Genomic DNA, 19,880 nt, shown 5'->3' with positions numbered 1-19,880 from the left:
ATAGGTATGAACATAAGCCACCCAGTTCAAGTGCTCAGCCCCACAAGCTTTACATCTAGGAGGAAGAAAGAGAGGAGAAGAGGGGGCAGTCAGGAGTGTAGATATGATTGAAGCATGATGTGCATGTATGTAGATGTCACATTGAGGCCCATTAATATGTACAGTGAATATACTTTAATAATTAAAATGCTTGAAAAGAAAAGTTCTCTAATTTGGGCTGGAGAGATGGCTCAGCGGTTAAGAGCCCTTGCTGCTCTTGCAGAGGACCCGGGTTCATTTCCTAGCACCCACATGGAGGCTAACAACAACCAGGTAACTCCAGTTCCAGGGGAATCCGATGTCCTCTTCTGATCTCTACAGGCATTCCACAAGATAGGTGCACTTACATACATACAGGCAATACACTCATACACATAAAATTAAAATAATAAATAAAATATAAATAAAAAGAAAAGAAAAAAGTTCTAATGTAATAAATCTCAGCTCTACAGTGAGGGAGGAAGCCAAATTTTGGGTTTTTTGGTGGTTTCTTTTTTTTTTAAGAAAATTTTAAAATGTTCAATCTTGGAGCTGGAGAGATAGATGACTACAGTATTTAAGACAGTTTCCTGGGGCTGGAGAGATGGCTCAGCGGTTAAGAACACTGTCTGTTCTTGCAGAAGACCCAGGTTTGAATCCCAGCACCCACGTGGCAGCTAACAACTGTCCATAACTCCAGTTCCAGGGGATCCGACAGCCTCTTCTGTCCTCCGAGGGCATTGCACAACACAGGTGCACTTACCTACATACAGGCAATACATGCGTACACATAAAAATATAATAAAATTGGGGCTGGAGAGATGGCTCACCGGTTAAGAGCACTGACTGCTCTTGCACAGGACCCGGGTTCAATTCCCAGCACCCACATGGCGACTACAAACCATCCTTAACTCCAGTTCCAGGGGAATCCGAAGCCCTCTTCTGACTCCACGGCATTGCACAACATGGGTGCACTCGCATACATGATGCAGGCGATACACTCATACACATAAAATAAAAATAATAAAATATTAAAAAAAAATAAGGCCAGGCGTGGTGGCACACACCTTTAATCCCAGCGCTTGGGAGGCAGAGGCAGGCGGATCTTTGTGAGTTCGAGGCCAGCCTGGTCTACATAGTGAATTCCAGGACAGCTGGGGCTACAGGGAGACTCTGTCTCAAAAAGACAAAAGTTAAGTAATTGATTCTCTTCCTGGGCGGTTGTGATTTATCCCCTCCCCTGCCATTAAATCTTACTTATATATGCCCAAAATTTACTCTCCCCTCAAAAACCCAAACAAAAGAAATTCCATTCTTAATAGTGAAATTAATCTTATCTATTAAGAAAGCAAACTGGGCGTGGTGGCACATGCCTTTAATCCCAGCACTCAGGAGGCAGAAGCAGGTTAGAGCTGCATGAGATCAGAGACAGTTGGGGCTACAGGGAGACCCTGTCTCAAAAAGACAAAGAGAGAGAGAGAGAGAGAGAGAGAGAGAGAGAGAGAGAGAGAGAGAGAGTTTTCTGCTCTTCCAGAGGACTCGAGTTCAGTTCCCAGCACCCACAACTGCGTGCTGTAACTTCAACTCCAGGGGATCCGACACCTTCTTCTCTGAGGACACTCGGCATACATCCACATAGACAAACATGCCACAACACACATACACATTTTTTGAAAACTTTTAAAAAATATTAATTATTGCTAGGCATGGTGGCACATACCTTTAATCCCAACAGTTGGGAACTTGGGAGGCAGAGGCAGGCGGATCTCTGTGAGATCATGGCCAGTCTGGTCTATATAACGAGTTCCAGGTCAGCCAAGGCTGCATAGTGAAACCCTGTCAAAAAAAAAATAAAGACTGAATAGTACAAGACAGACAAATCTGTTCAGAAGAATGCTGAATAATTTATGTAGCCATCTGCCCTCCAGAATCCTGACGATGGGCATGGCAGGCAGCCTCCTCACAAAAGCATGGCATGGGAACAAGGGAGGAGACAGTTCCGTTCACACTCAGAAACTTCACGGCCTTTCTCAGCAGGTGGTGGGGCTTCCTAGCATAGTAAAGGGTGCACTGACAATATGTTCCCTTCACCGTATGAGGAAAATAGCACATCACCTCTGTGGTCTTCCACCATCAAAGTCCATAGTCCCAGCCTCACCATGAGAAAAACAGACATGTAGCATTGCCATGCTGCAGAATGCATACCTGAGCAGCAATGTTCAAAATCATCAAGGTGGGGCTGGAAAGATGGCTGGGAGGCTAAAAGCCTTTGCTGCTATTTGAGAGGACTGAGCTCAGGTTCCAGTACCCATGTTGGGTGGCTGGGCGGTTTACAACCATCTGTGATTCCAGGTCCAGGAGATCTGACACCTTCTGGCTTTTACTGGTGCGCGTGCACACACACAAACACACACACATATACACTAAAAGAAGAGGAAGAGGAGGGAGGAGGAAGAGAAGAGAGGAGGAGGAAGAGGAGGAGGAGAAGGAGAAGAAGAACAATAACAACAGGGAAAAACAAAACTAATGAATCTAATGAGAATTTAGATGGTCTCATGTCGCCCGGGGTGACCTCCAATACCTTAGAGTAATAATTCCTTTTCAAATTCTCCATTGTGTGAACCTTTTATTGATATTTTATTTATTATGTGTATAAGTGTATTGCCTGCATGTATGTGAGTGCACCCGTGTCTTGCATTGCCATGGAGGTCAGAAGAGGGCTTTGGATTCCCCTGGAACTGGAGTTAAGGAAGGTTTGTAGCCACCATGTGGGTGCTGGGAATCAAACCCAGGTCCTCTGCAAGAGCAGTCAGTGCTCTTAACTGCTGAGCCATCTCTCCAGCCCTGTGTGAACCTTTTTTAAGTCATGAGGACTGACATAGGTAATAAACATACAAATTAACATTGCTTGTCACTGGTGCTAGAAAACTCAGAGAGACATGACTTAAACTGCTCCCTGACCTTTGGAAAATTACTTCTCAGCCCTGAGTCCATCTTCTCACTAACACTAGCCTGCCCCTCTTCTGCTTGGCATTGTGGCCACCGTCACACCTCTCATGAAGCCCCAGATCATCAGAAAGAGAGCCAAGAAGTTCGGCTGGTGTCACTCAGCACAATATGTAAAAAATCAAGCCTCGCTGGTGGAAACCCAGAGATGCTGACAAGATGGGAAAAAGGCTGAAGGTCCAGATCTTTTTGTCCTTCTTAGTTTGTTTGTTGTTTTGGCTTTATTGTGTGTATGTGGTATTAGGGATTGAATCCAGAACCTAGGCAAGTGCTCTACCACTGAGCTCCATCCCAGCCCAAAGATCCAGGTCTTGGTGCCCAACATTGGTTACACCAAGAAAAGAAAGCAGAAGCACTTGCTGCTTGGGCTGTTCCAGAAGGCTGTGAGTGTCAAGGAGCCAGAAGGGTTGCTAGTGCCAGCAAATGTTCCATGCTATGACTACTCACAGTGTTTCCTCTAAGCACTGCAAGACCAGCCCAGCTGGCCATTGTGTCATGAATTCCAGCTGTGAAGCAAAGAAAATGAAAGAATGTGCACTACTGGGGGAGAAAAACAACCACTGCATTTAAAAATGGAGTTAGGAAGCCAGGCGTGATGACACACACCTGTAATCCTAGAAGTTCAAGGTGATTCTCACCTACATAGTAAGTTTGAGGTAAACCTAGAATACATGAGTTCCTGTCTCACAAACCACATTAATCAATTAATTAAAAATAAACTAGGTGTGATAATACATACATTTAATCCTAGCCCTCGGGAAGCAGAGGCAGGTGGATATCTGTGAGTTTGAGGCTAGCCTGGTCTACACTGCTAGTTCCAGGCCAGCCAGTGCTGCATAGTGAAACCCTGTCTCAAATAGAGCAGAGGAGGGCTTCCAGGGCCTAGAGAGATGGCTCAGTGGTTAAGAACACTGGCTGCTCTTGCAGGGGACCTGGGTTTGGTTCTCAGTGCCACATACTGGCTAAAAACGGTCTGCTCTAGTTCCAGGTGATCTGATACCCTTTCCTGGCCTCTGAGGGCATTGTATGACATGGATTAACTTACATACATGCAGGCAAAACACTTATACACATACAATTTTTTAAAATTTTAAAAATAAAATAGAAATGGTGATAGGGCTGGGGACATAGCTTAGTTGGTAGAGTGTTTGCCTAGCATGCACAAGACGCTGGGTTCCATTCCCAGCAACATAAAAAAGAAAAAAAACAAAGGAAAAAAACATAGCCAGGATCATATAGAAAGTAAATAGCAAAGAAGTACTTGAATCCAGACTCCAGATCCCTACAAAGTCCAGTGCCCAGTTCAGGACTCACAGCTGCCAATATGTGTCCCATCAGGTGACTAGACACCCTGGTGTCCCCAGGGATGTCCTGTTTTCCTGGTTTAGTTGCTAGCATTACCCCTCTACTTTCAAAAGTGTCCTAACTTGATTGATAACCCATATAGTCACCTGACCTGTGTGGTAATTCCACAGCTGGCTTTTCAGTAACTGCTTCCCTGCTGGGGGCTCTGATCTGCTTTTTATATCCCATATATTTTGTGTGTGGGTTGACAGCTCTATGACCTGATGACCATGGCTTTCAAATATCAAGTACTGCTGTGTCCACGCCCAAAGGATGTGCTGCTGGTCACTTTCAACCATTTAGATGCCATCAAAGAATTCATCCAAGACTCCCCGACCATCCTGCATCAAGTGGATGAGACCTTCCGGCAGCTGATAGAAGTAAGCATGTTACCATCCTGTCACCTCTCCACCCCAATCCTTATTCTCATTCTGCTGTAAGAACAGGCAGATTCTATTATTGCAACTATAGGGTCAAAACCTGCCACTCTCCCTGGATTCTAAAATCCTACAGGTACATTTTGTTAATACCATGGGGATTATCATCTTATGCCCTCTGCTGTGGCCTTTGTAATTGAGAGAACAGTGATAAAGAGCACAGCCATTTTCTACTGACTGGTGTTGGAAGTGGGTGTCTGCTAAATCATGGGGAGCAGACTTTCCAGGCCTATAGAAAATCTGCATAGCAATGTCTGTCCCACTGAGGATCCGCTGGGGAGGGAGGATGCTGATGATCCTGCTACCAAGGTCCCTGCTTATCTGACTCCCGCTCCTGAGTGCCCGACCCCCACCTGTCCCCACTTTTCCATCCCTGGTGGAAAGTGAAGTGCTGCTCCTCTGCTTTGCCTTGACAGATATATGGGAGTCTCTCTGCCGGGGAGTTCCAGCTGATCCGGCAGACTCTGCTCATCTTCTTCCAAGACCTACACATCCGAGTAAGTGCCTGGGACCCCCGTGACTGCTGCCCTGGCCACCTGCCAGTCATCAGGGCAGGCCAGGGCCAGGATTTTTCCCAGCTAGTGATGCCATTCATACTTTGACTCTTTGATGAGAAGCATTCTGGTAACAGAGCTTAACAGTTTTTAGTGAACCACAGAAACAACACTATCATTCTTTCCCAGCTACATTGAGCTTCTTTGAAACATGGGTCTGTCTCTTGCTTCTACAGATGAACTATGCTGTCCAGGTGCTAGCCCAATCTCAATTCCAACCTTCTCTTGAGCTTACAATCTTTGATGTCCTCGCATCACACCCTCCTGTTCCATGAAATGCTCCTTTTTCTGGGCTTTCCCACTCCTTCCCATTCTGGCCTTCTCTTAATTTTCTCTCTACTCATCTCCACACCTTCCTTCCCCTTGGCTCTGGAGGAATCTCTTTCCTCTTTGCTTTAGCCACCAACTCCTTTGCCTGTGACACCTGAATCTAACCTGTCCCCTACCCCAATCCTCCTCCAGAAGCACACTACCACTGAGCCATATCTCAGCCCAGCAGTGGTTACACGGACAGCAAAAAAAGAAAGCACTTGATGCTCAGGGTCTTCCAGGAGCCCCAGGGCCACAGTGTCAAGGAGCTATAAACCCATAGCTTCACCTGCTTGCTGAAACTCCACTGAGCCTAAACTCCATGCCTGCAACTAAACGATTGTCTGCAAGTCAAGTGTTGCCAGACTTCTGGCTTCTGTTGTGGGAACTACCTTTCCACCACTTGCTTAGCTCAGAGCCAGTATCACCTTTGATTCTCCCCCTGCCCCTCCATATCTTAATGGTGCTTCGGTGCTTCATGCATAGTGTCTGCCCCTCTTACAGCCTCCTCTCCATTGATAGTTTAGCATGGATTCAGATACTTTTTTTTTTTCAGTTCCAGGGATTAAGCCCAGGTCCTTGTGTATGCTAGGCAAGTGCCCTGCCATTGAACTACATCCCTAGCCTGGGTTTATTTCTTGCTGATGGTGGCCCCCCCGTCCCCTCAGAGTGGCCCTTTCTTCTCCTACCATGCCTACTATAGACAAGTCTGTACCCTAACTTTATTTTTTTTATATTTATTTGTTTATTTTGCATGAGTGTTTGCCTACATGTATGTAGCACCACATGCATACAATGCCTGTGGAGGCCAGAAGAAGGCATCAGATCAGGAGTTAAGGATGGTTATTAGCCGCCATGTAGCTGCTGAGAATTGAACCCCAGTCCTCTGTGAAAGTAGCCAGTGCTTTTAACCATCTCTCTAGCCCCTGTCCCCTAACTTTCAAACACACATTTCTAAACTAAACTGGGGCTGTCTCTCCCAGATGGGACTTAGTTCCTTCCCATAACTGAGCAAACTAAGATGGGAAAGAAGGCAAGCCAGCTGTAGACTACAGAACCAGCTCTACCACCAGCTCTGCTACCTGGAGCAAATCAGTCGCTGCCTTGGTTCCCTCACCTGAAAAACAGAAATGACAATGCCCAATTTAGAGTTTGCTGGAGGATCAGATGAAGAAACATAGATAATACATGTGCATTTGCTTGTCTGTATGTAGTATAGACCACTTACAGAAAGGATATGCAAGACTCTGGTCACAGTGGTGCCTCCTGGAATGGGGAGCTATGTGGAAGAAAAGGGGTGCAGGACACACACCTTCTGTACCTTTGGAACCTCACACCTGTATGGGCATGACATACTCACTCATGAAAACCAAAATAAGAGGAGAAGGAGTGTATTTAGTGCCTGAATGGATTTCCCTTCCATGGTCCAAGAACAACAAATAGATTTGAACTCTAATGCTAACTTTATTTTTAACCCTAATGAATAATTATATTGTGTTTGCTATGGAAAGAGCAAGAACAATATGAATATAAATTAAAATCTCTAATAGTCATGGATGAAAATATAAAAATATTGAAGTGCAAACAAGATTAAGTTTTGCAACAAATTAAAATCAATTTGAATATACTGAAAATTGCACTTAGTGGTTATCAAAACCATGCATATTTGGACATACTTTATGGATTGCAGTAGTATAAACAGCCATATTGATTTCTCAGTTGTGACGAGATAAAATTTATTGTAATGAAAAGACATGCCTAATCATAATTATATTTTGAAATCACTAAAATATATTAAGCCACAAAATACTTTGGGCTTCAGTTGCTAAATGGGTAGACAAGGAAACATCCAAATGTTTTTCAAGAGAATAGGAATCATAGCCAGGCATCGTGGCATGCACTGGTAATCCTGATACTTGGGAGGTGGGAGCAGAGAGAACAGGAGTTCAGGATCATCCTTAGCTGTGTGTAGAGTTCAAGGCCAGCCTGGGCTATGGGAGACCCTGTCAGAGAAAAAGAGGGAGTTAGGGGGAAGGAATCACACAGTTTGGCAATATTCTACCACTAATCAGGAACATCTGGGCTGGCTTTCCATATCTGGTCTTAAATGGTATTTCTGCTCAGCTGCAATTTGTGATTGCCTATACAGATTTTCTGTTTTCAAAATAGTCTTCATAGTTTTTAGATTTGTTAGCAAAATGAACTAAATCAAGAAAACACAGCTCTGCTCTAATAACTCCATGCTTGTTTCACCAAAGCAAATACAAAACTTCGTGCCCAGTACCCAAGCTTTCCATTACATCACCAAACTACATTAAGCATCGTGCCTGTGGCCAAGGCCCTGACCTGTGTACAAGGGCCTGGACAGAGACTGCAGCAAGACTACTTCCATCTACTTAGTTACAGCTGTCCCAACCCCACCATCTCTTTCAGCCCTCAGGAGGCCTTCCTGAGCATCTCCTAAGGGCCTAGCCTCTTCAGCCCTCACTTCACCCTGACCTGTGCCCTCACCCCCATCCTTATACCCTTCCATCATTGGCTTCCCTCCTGTTCTTCCTGTCATTTCCATTGCTGGAAGCATCATTCCATCTTAGCCTCTCTACAGAATGTTCCCTTACCTTCACTCCCTTATTCTGCCAGGAAGATTTCCACCGTAGAAAATTTAGTCTAGCAAATATTTATTGACTGCCTCCTGAATGCCAGGCACTGTTGTGAGTGTTTGAGATACGTAAATGAATAAGAGCAAGCCCCAGAGTTGAAGAGGTTCTTAGTAGGAAAAGCCAGAACAAATACATCATGTTCTTGTACTGAGGACTTTTGGAAAAGGACTTTGGCTTAAAATTATGAAGGTCAGGGGCTAGGGAGATGGCTCATAAAAAGATGACTGCTTTTGCAGAGACCAGGAATCTGACACCCTCTTCTGTCCTTAATGGGCATTGCATGACACAGGTATACTTACATACATGTAGGCAATACACTCATACACATAAATTAAAAATTAATTAGTTGGGCTGAAGAGATGACTCAGCAGTTAAGAGCACTGACTGCTCTTGCAGAGGACCAGGGTTCAATTCCCAGCACCCACATGGCAGCTAGCTACGAACTGTCCTTAACTCCAGTTCCAGGGGAATCCGAAGCCCTCCTCTGACCTCTGCGGCATCACACGACATGGGTGCACTCACATACATGCAGGAAATACACTCATACGCAATCAATCAATCAATCAATAAAATATTAAAAATTAATTAGCTGGGTGTGGTGGTGCATGCCTTTAATCCCTGCATTCGGGAGGCGGAGGCAGAGGCAGGCAGATGTCTGTGAGTTCAAGGGCAGCCTGGTCTACATAGTGAGTTCCAGGACAGCTGGGGCTACCGGGAGACCCTGTCTTCAAAATTTTTTAGATTAATTAATTAATTTTTTTTTTAATTATAAAGGGAAGCAGCATGGGTTCTTGCATCAGATTAGCCCTGTGCAATAAAACTCCTGTCAGGATGGGAATGTTCTGTACCTGTGCCAACCTCTGTGATAGCCACTTAACTACATGTAGCTATTGAATACTTGGAATATGTGACTGATAGACAATGTTAAATTTTATTTAAACTTAAATAGTCGCACTAGACTAGTCATTTCTGCTTTGAGCAGCACATCCGTGTGTGTGTGTGTGTGTGTGTGTGTGTGTGTGTGTGTGTGTGTGTATGGTGTCTGTCTCTGTGTCTCTGTGACTGTCTAGGGTTTGAACCTTATGCATGCTAAATCCCCAGCTTGTTGTGCAGCACATCTTTGAATGACAGTCAAGGACAGCCCTTCTGAGAGTATGACTAATGAAGAAGTCAGAGAGGAGTGTCTAAGCTGAAGGACAGCAAGGTCAAAGCCTTAGAGAGGTGGGGGACACAATGTGTTTCTTCCACACAGAAGCTTGTGGGGGTGTGTTTTCTAGGCAGGAGTGATGCTCAAACACCACATCTTTGTAGCACAGGTGCTGACTAATCAGAACAGATACCCATCAGAATATGCTGGCACCTACCTGCTGACTTAGCTTTAGGCCCAAGGAAGGATTTGCACTAAGAGTAAACAAAAAAATATTGGGCGGCGGGGGGGGGGCGTTAAATGTGTGTGAATGTATTACCTGCATGTGTGTCAGTGTACCTGTGTCATGCAATGCCCAAGGAGGTCAGAAGAGGGTGTTGGAGCCCCTGAAACTGGAGTTACAGGTGGTTGTTAGCCACCATGTGGGTGTTAAGAATTGAACACAGGTTCTCTGCAAGAGCAGCCAGTGCTCTTAACTGCTGAGCCATCTCTCCAGTCCTGTTTGTTCTGTTTTTTGAGACAGGGTCTCTATATGCAACCCTGGCTCGCCTGGAACTCACTGTGTACACCAGGCTGGACTTGATCTCACAGAGATCCCCAGCCTCCTACCTCCAGAGTACTGGGATTAAAGGTGTGCTCCACCACACCTGGGCCAGATATTGAGCATTTGAAACGGAGAGGTAAGGTGATCTGACTTACATTCTAGAAGGTGAACTATATAGGACAAGGGTGGAGGAAGGATAGTAATTAGGAAAGTGGTAAAGAAGTCTAGGTTAAAGAAAAAACAAAAAACAGTGCTGGGGCTGGAGAGATGGCTCAGTGGTTACGCGCACTGACTGCTCTTGTAGAGGGCCCGGGTTTGATTCCCAGCATCCACATGGCGGCTATGAACTGTCCTTAACTCCAGTTCCAGGGAAATCCAAGCCCTTTTTTGACCTCTGAGGCACTGTGAGACACAGGTGCACTCACATACATGCAGGCAACACACTCATACACATAAAATAAAAATAACAAAATATTTTTTAAAAGTGCTTAGATTCAGGACTAGAGGTGGAATTAGTGAGCTTTATTCGCACTTGGAATATGCCTTCACCAAGACTTACTAAGATATTAGATGTGGAAAATAAAAGAAAAATGAAAAACAACTAGTACATTTTGGGCCCAGCAGCTGGCAGTACCTTTACTGACTGAGATGCTGGCAATACCCTCGCTAAGCTGACACAGGGAATGGCTGGAGAGAAGTGTGCTTGGGTAGAAGAGCTGACAGTTTTATTTCAGTTTGATTTGCCTACTGAACACCTAAGTAGCCATGTTAGGCAGTTAAATGTGCAAATCTGGGATTCAGAGGAAAGGTCCAGGTGGGAGTCTCTTGCAAAGAGATGGTGGTAAAGTCCTCTAGCCTTTGGAGGAGACTGCCAGCACCCGCCCAGAAGTAAGAAGCAGGCTTGGCCTTATGCCAGCTTCTCCTCACTTTCAAGTCATTCTTGTCTCACTCTTGAAAACTCAGCCTTCCTACAAAGTCATGCCTCCACCACTGTGCCGTCTCCACCACTCTGCAAAGCCCCATGTGCATCCCTCACTGCTAAAGCCACTGCCCAGCCACTCACCATAGTCACCGAGCACTTAGGGTGCATTTTTCCTGTGCTGGGGGAACCCAGAGCTCCTGACATGCTAGGAAAGCACACTAGTGATGAGCCTCACCCCAGCTTCAATAAGCATTCCTGCCCACTCCTCACCTAGCAGCGTCCCACTGTCCTCCTAAGGAGGATGTCTGCTCATGAGATGTCACATCAGCCCTGCAGCCTCAGCTCAACAGCCTTTGTTTGCTATTTCTGATGGACCTCATTGAGAGGGGAGATGTGGTAAAGCCATCACAGATGCTTAGTTCTGGAATATAAGAGTGTAAAGACAGAAGGCAGGAAGGAGAGTGAGGTCAGTTCTACCTAATAGAATCAAGAAAGTCTTCTTACAAGATTTGAATCTTTGTTGTTTTGATTTTTGAGACAAGGTCCCACTTTGTAACCCTGGCTGGCCTGGAACTCACCAGGTAGACCAGGCTGGCCTTAAATTCATGGAGATCTACTTTCTGCCTTCTGAGTGGTAGGATTAAAGGCACATGTCCCACCATACCCAGATAAGATTTTCGAGCCAGATGCCAGTACTCTCAGCACCTAGAAGGTGGTGGCAAGAAGAATTCAAGGCCAGCCTCAGCTAATAGCAAGTTCAAGGTCAACCTGGACTACATGAGAACCTGTCTCAAACAAACATATAAAAAGATAGGGGTGTGTGTATGTGTGTGTGTACATGCACCTGTATACATGCACACACACATGAGCATGTAGAGGACAGAGATTCACCTCCAGTGTTGTTCCTCGGAAGCCATCTGTCTTGTTTTGGGTTTGTTTTTATTTTTTATTACATTTATTTATTTATTTATTTATTTATTTATTTGTGTATATGGGCGGGTGGGTGCCTGCCACAGTGTATATGTGGAGGTCAGAGGACAACTTGTGGGGGTCAGTTCTCTCCTACCACATGGGTCCCAGGGATCCAACTCAGGGTATCAAGCTTGGTGGTATGTGTCTTTACTCAGTGAGCCATCTATTTGTGCGTGTGTGTGTGTGTGTGTGTGTGTGTGTGTATACAAACATACATGTGGATTCCCATAGAGGCCAGAAAAGGGCATCGGATCCCCAGGAGCTGGAGTTACATGCAAAGGTGCCAGGAGCCAAACCTGGGTCCTCTGCAAGAGCTGCAAGTGCTGTTAACCACTGAGCTATCTCTCCAGCTCCCCTACCTTGTTTATTGAGACAAAGTCTCTCACTGGGACCAGGGCCTTGCCAATTAGGCAAGATTGTCTGGTCAGCAGCCCCAGGGATCTGCCTGTCTCCACCTTAGCAGCACAGGGATTACAGACATGAGCCACCACATCTGACTTTTATTTTCACATGGGTTCTTGGGGAAACTCAGGTCCTTGTGCTTGTGGGGCAGGCGCTTTACTACCCCCACCCCCAGTCATCCACACCCCTAAAAGAGGCAGATTTTCATCAGGCCCATAAGGGACAGAGGATGCTGGCTCAGTACCTCATCCACACCCCTAAAAGAGGCAGATTTTCATCAGGCCCATAAGGGACAGAGGATGCTGGCTCAGTACCTCCCTGAGGCATGTGACTACCAGGTATGGGAAAGGGAAGTTTGAGCAACTGAGTATAGGGAACAGGGTTCAGGATTGTGGCTGCAGAGGACTAGGGCCAGCAGGACATGATCTGGCAGACAGCAGAAAGCCAGTGATTTTAAGGAGGAGGGGGTGTGGCTGGTGAGTTCAGAGGGCTGTCTTCAGCAGTAGGATGGAAAGTGAGTTCAAAGCAGACAAGGCAGGCAAGAGGCCAGTCCTGGCAGGAAATGATGAAGATCAGCAATGGAATGGAGAGACGCTAGGTACAAGGAGGTCTGTTAACTGTCATACCTTGACAACTGAGTAGTAGAGGACAGTGACTGAAGGCAGCTCAGATTGTTCACTTGGGAGCAACACTCACCAAGACTGGGAATTCAGAGCAAGAACTGTTGAAGACAAAGATGAGCCTCTTTCTGAGCAGGGTGAGTTTGAGATGCAGTCGGTGAAGCCTATGGATGGTCTTGTATAACAGGCAATGGGCCAGAGGGGGCTGGTACCCAGGAAGGAGGCAAAGTGGAGCTTGAGCTGTGGGAGCCATCAGTCCTGGAGTACAGGTATAGATGAGATTACCTGGGGAAGGCATGATACAATGTGAGGAAAAGAGCTCAAGGAGTCTCACATACTACCAGCTGGTCCTGTCCAGCCAAGGGCAGATTCTCAGACCAGGCACATGCTGATCCTTCCCAATTCCCTTGCTATACTTACTAGAACTGGGCTGTCAAGAGGCTGACACAGAAGAGTTTCCACTTTTCCCTCTAAATTTTCAAGAGAGGGTCTCCCTGTAACCCCAGCTGATGTGAAACTCTATGTGTAGACTAGGCTGGCCTTGAATTCAGAGATCAGCTTGCCTCTGCCTCCTGAGTGCTGAGATGAAAGGTGTGCACCCAGCACCACACCTGGCTTCTTTCCCCTTTTTGCTAAACTCATATTCCTTCATCACAGAATCTGAAAGTAAAATTCCTTAAAGACCATTCACCCACTTCTGACCAGATCAGGTTATTGATTTCCCCCAAAAATGTGACTTGTGCCTACTCAATTCCACTTTTGAGGTATCTGCACGTCATCTGCTTCCTCCAGCTCAAGCAGCAAACCCAGGGCCCCACTGTCCCCCAGCTGCCTCCTCTGTGAGCTGCTGTGCTAGCTGTGCTATGTTCAGGCTCTGCCTGCCCCCTGCACTTGGTGCCAGGATCAAACCCAGGGCTTTACACATGCTAAGCTAGTATTCTACCATGAGTTGTATTCCCAGACCCTATTTTTGTATACGTTCTGACTTAACTGTCACACTAACCCATTGACTAGGCACAATTATTGCCCAAAGAGAAAAATGATATATGGAAATGTACAACTTTCCAGAACTGGGGCTTGGGGTAGAACCCAGTGGTATAGCACAAGCTTAGTATATACAAGTTTCAATCCCCAGCCCACATGTGTGCATATGCACATACGTGCACACACACATACCACACATACACACACCACTAAGATCCACCTGCCTCTGCCTCTGTGAGTGCTGGGATTAAAGGTATGTGCTACCACACCCAGTGAGAATTTACGAATTCTTATCCCTGAGCTGGAGAGATGGCTTGATAGTTAAGAGCACTGGCTGCTCTTGCAGAGGACCCAGGTTTAGTTCCCAGCACCCACTTGGTGGCTAACAACTGTCAGTAACTCCAGTGCCATGGAATCTGATGTTGTCTTTTGACCACTGCAGGCATTGCATGACATGGGTGCACTTACCTACCTGCAGGCAATACACTCGTACACATAAAATAAAAATAATTTAAAAGAACAGTCAGAGTTCTTAACCACTGAGCAATCTCTCCAGCCCCCTAAAAATAATTTTTTTTAAAAAATCTTATCCCGGACATGGCAGCTAACAACTGTTTATAACTGGTTGTTCTTGCAGAAGACTCGGGTTTGAATCCCAGCCCCCACATGGCAGCTAACAACTGTTCATAACTCCAGTCCCAGGGGATCCAACAGCCTCTTCTGACCTCTGCGGGCATTGCACAACATGGGTACCCTACATGCAGGTAATACACACATACACATAAAATAAAAATAATATTTTTTTTAAGTTTAAAAAAAAAAAAAGCCTTATCCCACCGGGCGTGGTCAACACCTGTAGTCCCAGCACTTGGGAGGCAAAGGCAGGTGGATCCTGTGAATTCAAGGCCAGCCTGGTCTACATAGTGAGTTCAGGCCAGCTGGGGCTACAGGGAGACCCTGTCTCAAAAAAAAAAAAAAAAACCAAACTCTTACCCTTTGCACTTTTGCTGCCTTACACACAACAGATGCTTGTTCCTGATGATATTACTAATGGACACTTGTAGAATTTTAGAGATGGGACGGATTTTCAAGTTTACCTCATTTTACAGATGAGGAAATTAAGACTGAAATTGATTAACTCCTAGGATTGCAATGAGAACTTAAATATAACTGGCCTAAACTACAATACAGACCCCACAAACCAGGGAGCAGAACAAGCATAGTGTTTCTAGTCATGTGAAAGACACTCAAACTCTAGTGCCCACTAGATTCACCTGTGCGAGCCCCACACTTCATCAGGCCAACATGGCGTTGAGCCTGGATATAAGAGTTTAGTCCTCAGTTCAGCTCTTTATGAGTGGTCATTCATTTCTCTCTGAGCTGCCCATTCCTCATCTACAAAAGTGCTAATGAGGTGCTCACAGCTGCATGGAAAGTTAGCAGGGTTCTACTGGGGATGGAGTCTGGAGTCAACCTTGCTTTTGAATCCTGATGCTACTTTTATTGTTGCCTTTGGGCAATCTACTCCCTCATCTTTAAAATGGGGAAGCAGAGCCAGCCATGGTGATACATTCCTTTAATCCCAGCACTTGGGACGCAAAGGCAGGCAGAACTCTGTGAGTTCAAGGCCAACCTGGTCTACATAGTGAGTTCCAGGCCAGCTGGGGCTACAAGGAAACCCTGTTTCAAAAAAAAGAAAAAGACCAAAAAAAAAAAAAAGGATAAAATGGGGAAACATGATCTACCTGAATGTTTAGGATGAGGGTCAGAAGTCATCAGTGGGAAGGGGCTCAAGAGATGACTCAGAAGTTAAGAGCACTTGCTGCTCTTCCAGAGAATCAGAGTTCAGGTCCCAATACCCATGTCAGGCAGCTCACAACCACCTATAACTCTAGCTCCAAAGGATCTGACGCCTTCTTCTGGCCCCTTTGGGCACCTACACACATATATGCAAATGTATTCATAGACAGACACACATACAGATAAGTAAAAATAAAAATAAATGAAAAAAAATAGAAGTTATCCTTTTGGTGAAACCACTCTAACTCTGTATGTCCAGTATGGCTGATTCTTCCGAAGTGTTATAAGCACACTAAGTAGCATTCATAAACCACTACCCACTTTTCATCCTCAGAACACTTATATCCATGAAAGCATACCAGAAAAATGACACCAAATATATGTATTTTTTCCAGGTGTCCACATTTCTAAAGGACAAAGTTCAAAATTCTAATGGTCGCTTTGTGTTGCCAGTGTCTGGGCCTGTTCCCTGGGGAACTGAAGTTCCTGGACTCATCAGGTGAATTCTCAGCAGTAATTACCCAGCAGTGTTTAAGATGCCAAGAAAACAGAGTGTGCCTACCTCTTAATGCACAGGACTGCCCAGCTCCCTGGGCTCTGCACACCCTTCCTTTCTTCAGTAAAGCTCGACTATGAGGAGGTCAAGGATCTAATCCAAACTTTGCCACTTGGGGTGGGGGCAGGATAAACTTGAGGCAAGCCACCCACTTGCCCATGTTCATTTCCTCACCTAGTAAATGAGTGGTTGCTCTGAGAATAAATGGTAGCACTCTAAAGTGCTTACGCAGCCCTTGGCTTATACCGTGCCCTCAGTGAGTACTATCCTTACTGTATGACTGTCACAATTGACATCTTTGTTTGGTTGGTTTTGGTGGTACCAGGGATGGAACCCAGAGCCTTGCACATGCTACATCTCCAACCCAGCATCTTTATCTTGAAGGAGGGCATAAGTTCCTTTGTGTCCTGTTGTGTGCAAAGGATAAGGCAGCCTTCGGAGCTGCCCTAGCTTGGAGAACACTCCGTCATGTCATGCTTTGTATTTTAGAATGTTCAACGACAAGGGCCAAGAAGTAAAGAAAATAGAATTCAAGCATGGTGGAGACTATGTTGCTGCACCCAAAGAAGGCTCTTTTGAACTGTATGGAGACCGAGTCTTGAAACTGGGAACTAACATGTAAGCAAATTCTCCCTCTCTGAATGAACTTGAGTCAGTGGAGGTCACTTTATTTAAAAAAAGAAAGAAAGAAAGAAAGAAAGAAAGAGAGAGAGAGAGAGAGAGAGAGGGAAGGAAGGAAGGAAGGAGGGAGAAAGAAAGAAAGAAAGAAAGAAAGAAAGAAAGAAAGAAAGAAAGAAAGAAAGAAAGAAAGAAAGAAAAGAAAAACGGACTTCTGCTCTGAAAATCCCCACTGACTGGCCTGGGGGTGTGGCTCAGCTAGTGGGGTGCTTCCCTAGCATGAACAATCCCCTGGATTCCATCCCCTGGTCTGGTAATGCATACCTGTAATCTCGGCTAATGGGTGGTGGAAACAGGAGGATGAGAGGTTCAAAGTACTCCTGAACTACGTAGTGAGTTTGAGGTCAGCCTAGACAAAACGAGACCCTATCTCAAAAAAATTCTGCCGACCATTGGAATCATTTCCCCCAAATAGAAATCATACAGTGCCCTGACATTTGCAAAAGGCCCCTCAGAAACCCCAAATTTAGGCATTTCCATAGGCTGAAGATATGTATTTGAAGTAGCCATGGAAAAGAAGTAGCCAATGGCTTCTCTGCAGTAGAAATCCAGAAACTCACAGCCTTCCTGTGTGAGTTCTCAGTGCTACTGTTCCCAGCAGGAGGCACCTCCACATTGGGAAGAAGTGAAATTTGAATAGTAAACAACTCAAGTGTATTCTACACTCATAGCACCTTTATGAATGCCATTTAATATCTCAAAATAAAAACTATAAATTAGCTGGGTATAGTAGCATACACTTATTCCACACTGGGAGACAGAGACAGAGGCAAGTGGATCTCTGTGAGGTCTAGGCCACCCTGGTCTACACAGAGAGTTCCAGGATAGCCTGGGCTGCATAGTGAGACCCTGTCTCAAAAACAAACAAAAACTATGACCTATGTTTACAGGTTAGAAGAAAGTCAGTGAACAGGGACTAGATAATGTTACCATTTTCTGTTGATTCCAGGTACAGTATGAATCGGCCAGTGGAAACTCAAATGTCTGGAACAGCAAAGAACTCCACCTCACGGATACAGGTGAGCTGCTACCCACTCCTTATCCCCCTGCACAGAAATCTGCGTGAGATTCTGGGCATTTAGTCCCAGCACTCAGGAGGCAGAGGCATGCAGATCTCTGTGAGTTTGAGGCCAGCCTGGTCTACATAGTGAGTTCCAGACCAGGCAAGACTACATAGTGACACCCTGTCTCAAGAAAAATGGAGGGGAGGAAATCTTCACGAGTAGGAGGGGTGCATTCTAGCTTTCTTTCAGAGCCACTCAACATTCCCTTACTGTTTGCAGTCTTCTCCATTCAGCCTTACAAGTACACAGGCTTTTAATTGTAGCTTTTCATGGAGCTTTCCAGTGATCTGACTAATTAGGTAATTTTAGGATTGGTTCACCACCATAATTAAGTAGGAACCACATACCAGGACATGGGAAATAGCATTGTACCAAAGCCACGAGGTCCATGGTTGCCTGAGTCCAGCATATGTATGGGCATGAATAATAAAATGCCTTTTTTAATGTTTCCCAGTGTAAGGATGTAGTGACCAGGTTCAAAATAAGATTTTCATTCCTCTGAGTTCCAACTCTACAAATTTCACTAACTAGCCACAGGCTAGCTATGGGACAAATCATGGAATAGTCAGTTATCAAAGATTTATGGCATTGCATCCATGGGCTGGGTACCAGGACAGAAGCTGGTGTAGATGTGGTCCCATCCTGAAGAGGCTTTTAGTTCCCTGGGAATGACAGTAGAAGAAACAAATACCAAGATGGAAATGGAAGGTAAGTTTGCTGGTGGTCTGTGCCAGAAGAAGATTGTATGTTCTGTCCATTGGGGTGGGGCCAGGGGATAGGGATCACAAAGTCTTTCAGAGGAGGTAGCATGGAAGAGGGGCTCTAGGATAGGCAGGACATTAAGTAGCAGAGGAAGAGGAGTGGGTGGCAGACAAAGTGACAGGATGAGCAGAAGCATAGATGGGCACAAAGAAGCATCATGTTTGGGGCAGCAGGTAGGCAGCTGGTCTCCACGTGGCTAGACACAGTGGAAGCAGGTGGCAGAGGTTTCACTGGGTGCAAGGATATCGGGGATGTTGGGGACTTATTAAGGAGAATCTGGAACAACTCCACTTTGTTCTTTATACTGGAGGCATAGGGGTTTGTTTTGAGCAAGGGAAAAATAAAACAAGTGTGTTTTAGATAACTGATGGTGGGGCTGGATAGATGGCTCAGCTGTTAAGAGCACTGGCTACTCTTGCAAAGGACCCGGGTTCAGTTCCCAGAACCCACAGGGCAGCTAACAACCACCTGGAACTCCAGTTCCAGGGGAGCCAGCACCCTCTTCTGACTTCCTCAAGCATTGTGTGCACGTGGTACACTTGCATAACATGCAGGCAAACACTCATACACATAAAATAAAAGTCAGTCGATAAATAAAAAGTTATAGATGACTGATGGTAGCAAATTAGGGAGTCCAGAGCCAGGTAGGAAGGAAGGGTGAAGAAAGAAGTCTGGAAAGTCTGGAAAGGATGGTGAGAGGAGGAACGGCCGGGCTGTGTTCCGGGCTATCACCACCAGAGGGCAGTGGGAGTCCTCAGACCTGGAGACTTGACAGCAGATGAGATGCCGAGGGAACTGAATTGACTGAAGAGGAAGCAGGCTGCTTCTCTGTCCTCCAAGGAGGAAGGTGGTCGGAGGAGAAGTGTGAGTCTCCGGGTTGCTTCATGGCTAGGGTCCCTCTGCTGCTGACGCCGGTTGTTTTTCTTTTGGTTTAAGCCTGCTTTCTTTGCCTTAGCTGGACCCAGAAATAATTTAAACAGTTACTGTTCTGCTTTGTTGTATAATTCCTCGTGGGTCTCTGGGGTCTTAGCAGGAAATGTGATCACCTTCACGTGGCTACACATCATACAGTTCTTTCTACAGGAAAGCATTGTTCCAAAC

The 19,880-nt window shown here is 45.6% G+C and overlaps 1 protein-coding gene across 5 annotated transcripts in view; it reads left to right on the top strand.

The window, feature by feature from the left end:
* Oscp1 (organic solute carrier partner 1) overlaps window positions 1-19,880 on the top strand; it is a 38,739-nt gene that overhangs the window by 15,145 nt on the left and 3,714 nt on the right. For 3 of the 5 annotated variants that reach the window (XM_029563145.1, XM_029563143.1, XM_029563144.1), the window contains 6 exons: window positions 4,581-4,748; window positions 5,222-5,302; window positions 16,115-16,218; window positions 16,765-16,893; window positions 17,903-17,972; window positions 19,851-19,880. The exon at window positions 19,851-19,880 is cut by the window's right edge and continues 122 nt beyond it. In XM_029563145.1, coding sequence (XP_029419005.1) covers window positions 4,581-4,748; window positions 5,222-5,302; window positions 16,115-16,218; window positions 16,765-16,893; window positions 17,903-17,972; window positions 19,851-19,880 — 582 coding nt within the window. The remainder of the gene's footprint in view (window positions 1-4,580; window positions 4,749-5,221; window positions 5,303-16,114; window positions 16,219-16,764; window positions 16,894-17,902; window positions 17,973-19,850) is intronic. The other 2 variants (XM_008832147.2, XM_008832148.2) reach the window with 1 other exon arrangement.

This window comes from Nannospalax galili, unplaced genomic scaffold (assembly GCF_000622305.1).
Source record: "Nannospalax galili isolate Female #2095 unplaced genomic scaffold, S.galili_v1.0 scaffold1055, whole genome shotgun sequence".
Classification (NCBI taxonomy): Eukaryota; Metazoa; Chordata; class Mammalia; order Rodentia; family Spalacidae; genus Nannospalax; species Nannospalax galili.
Note: the sequence above shows the minus strand (reverse complement) of the source record. Positions and strands in the feature narration are given on the sequence as shown.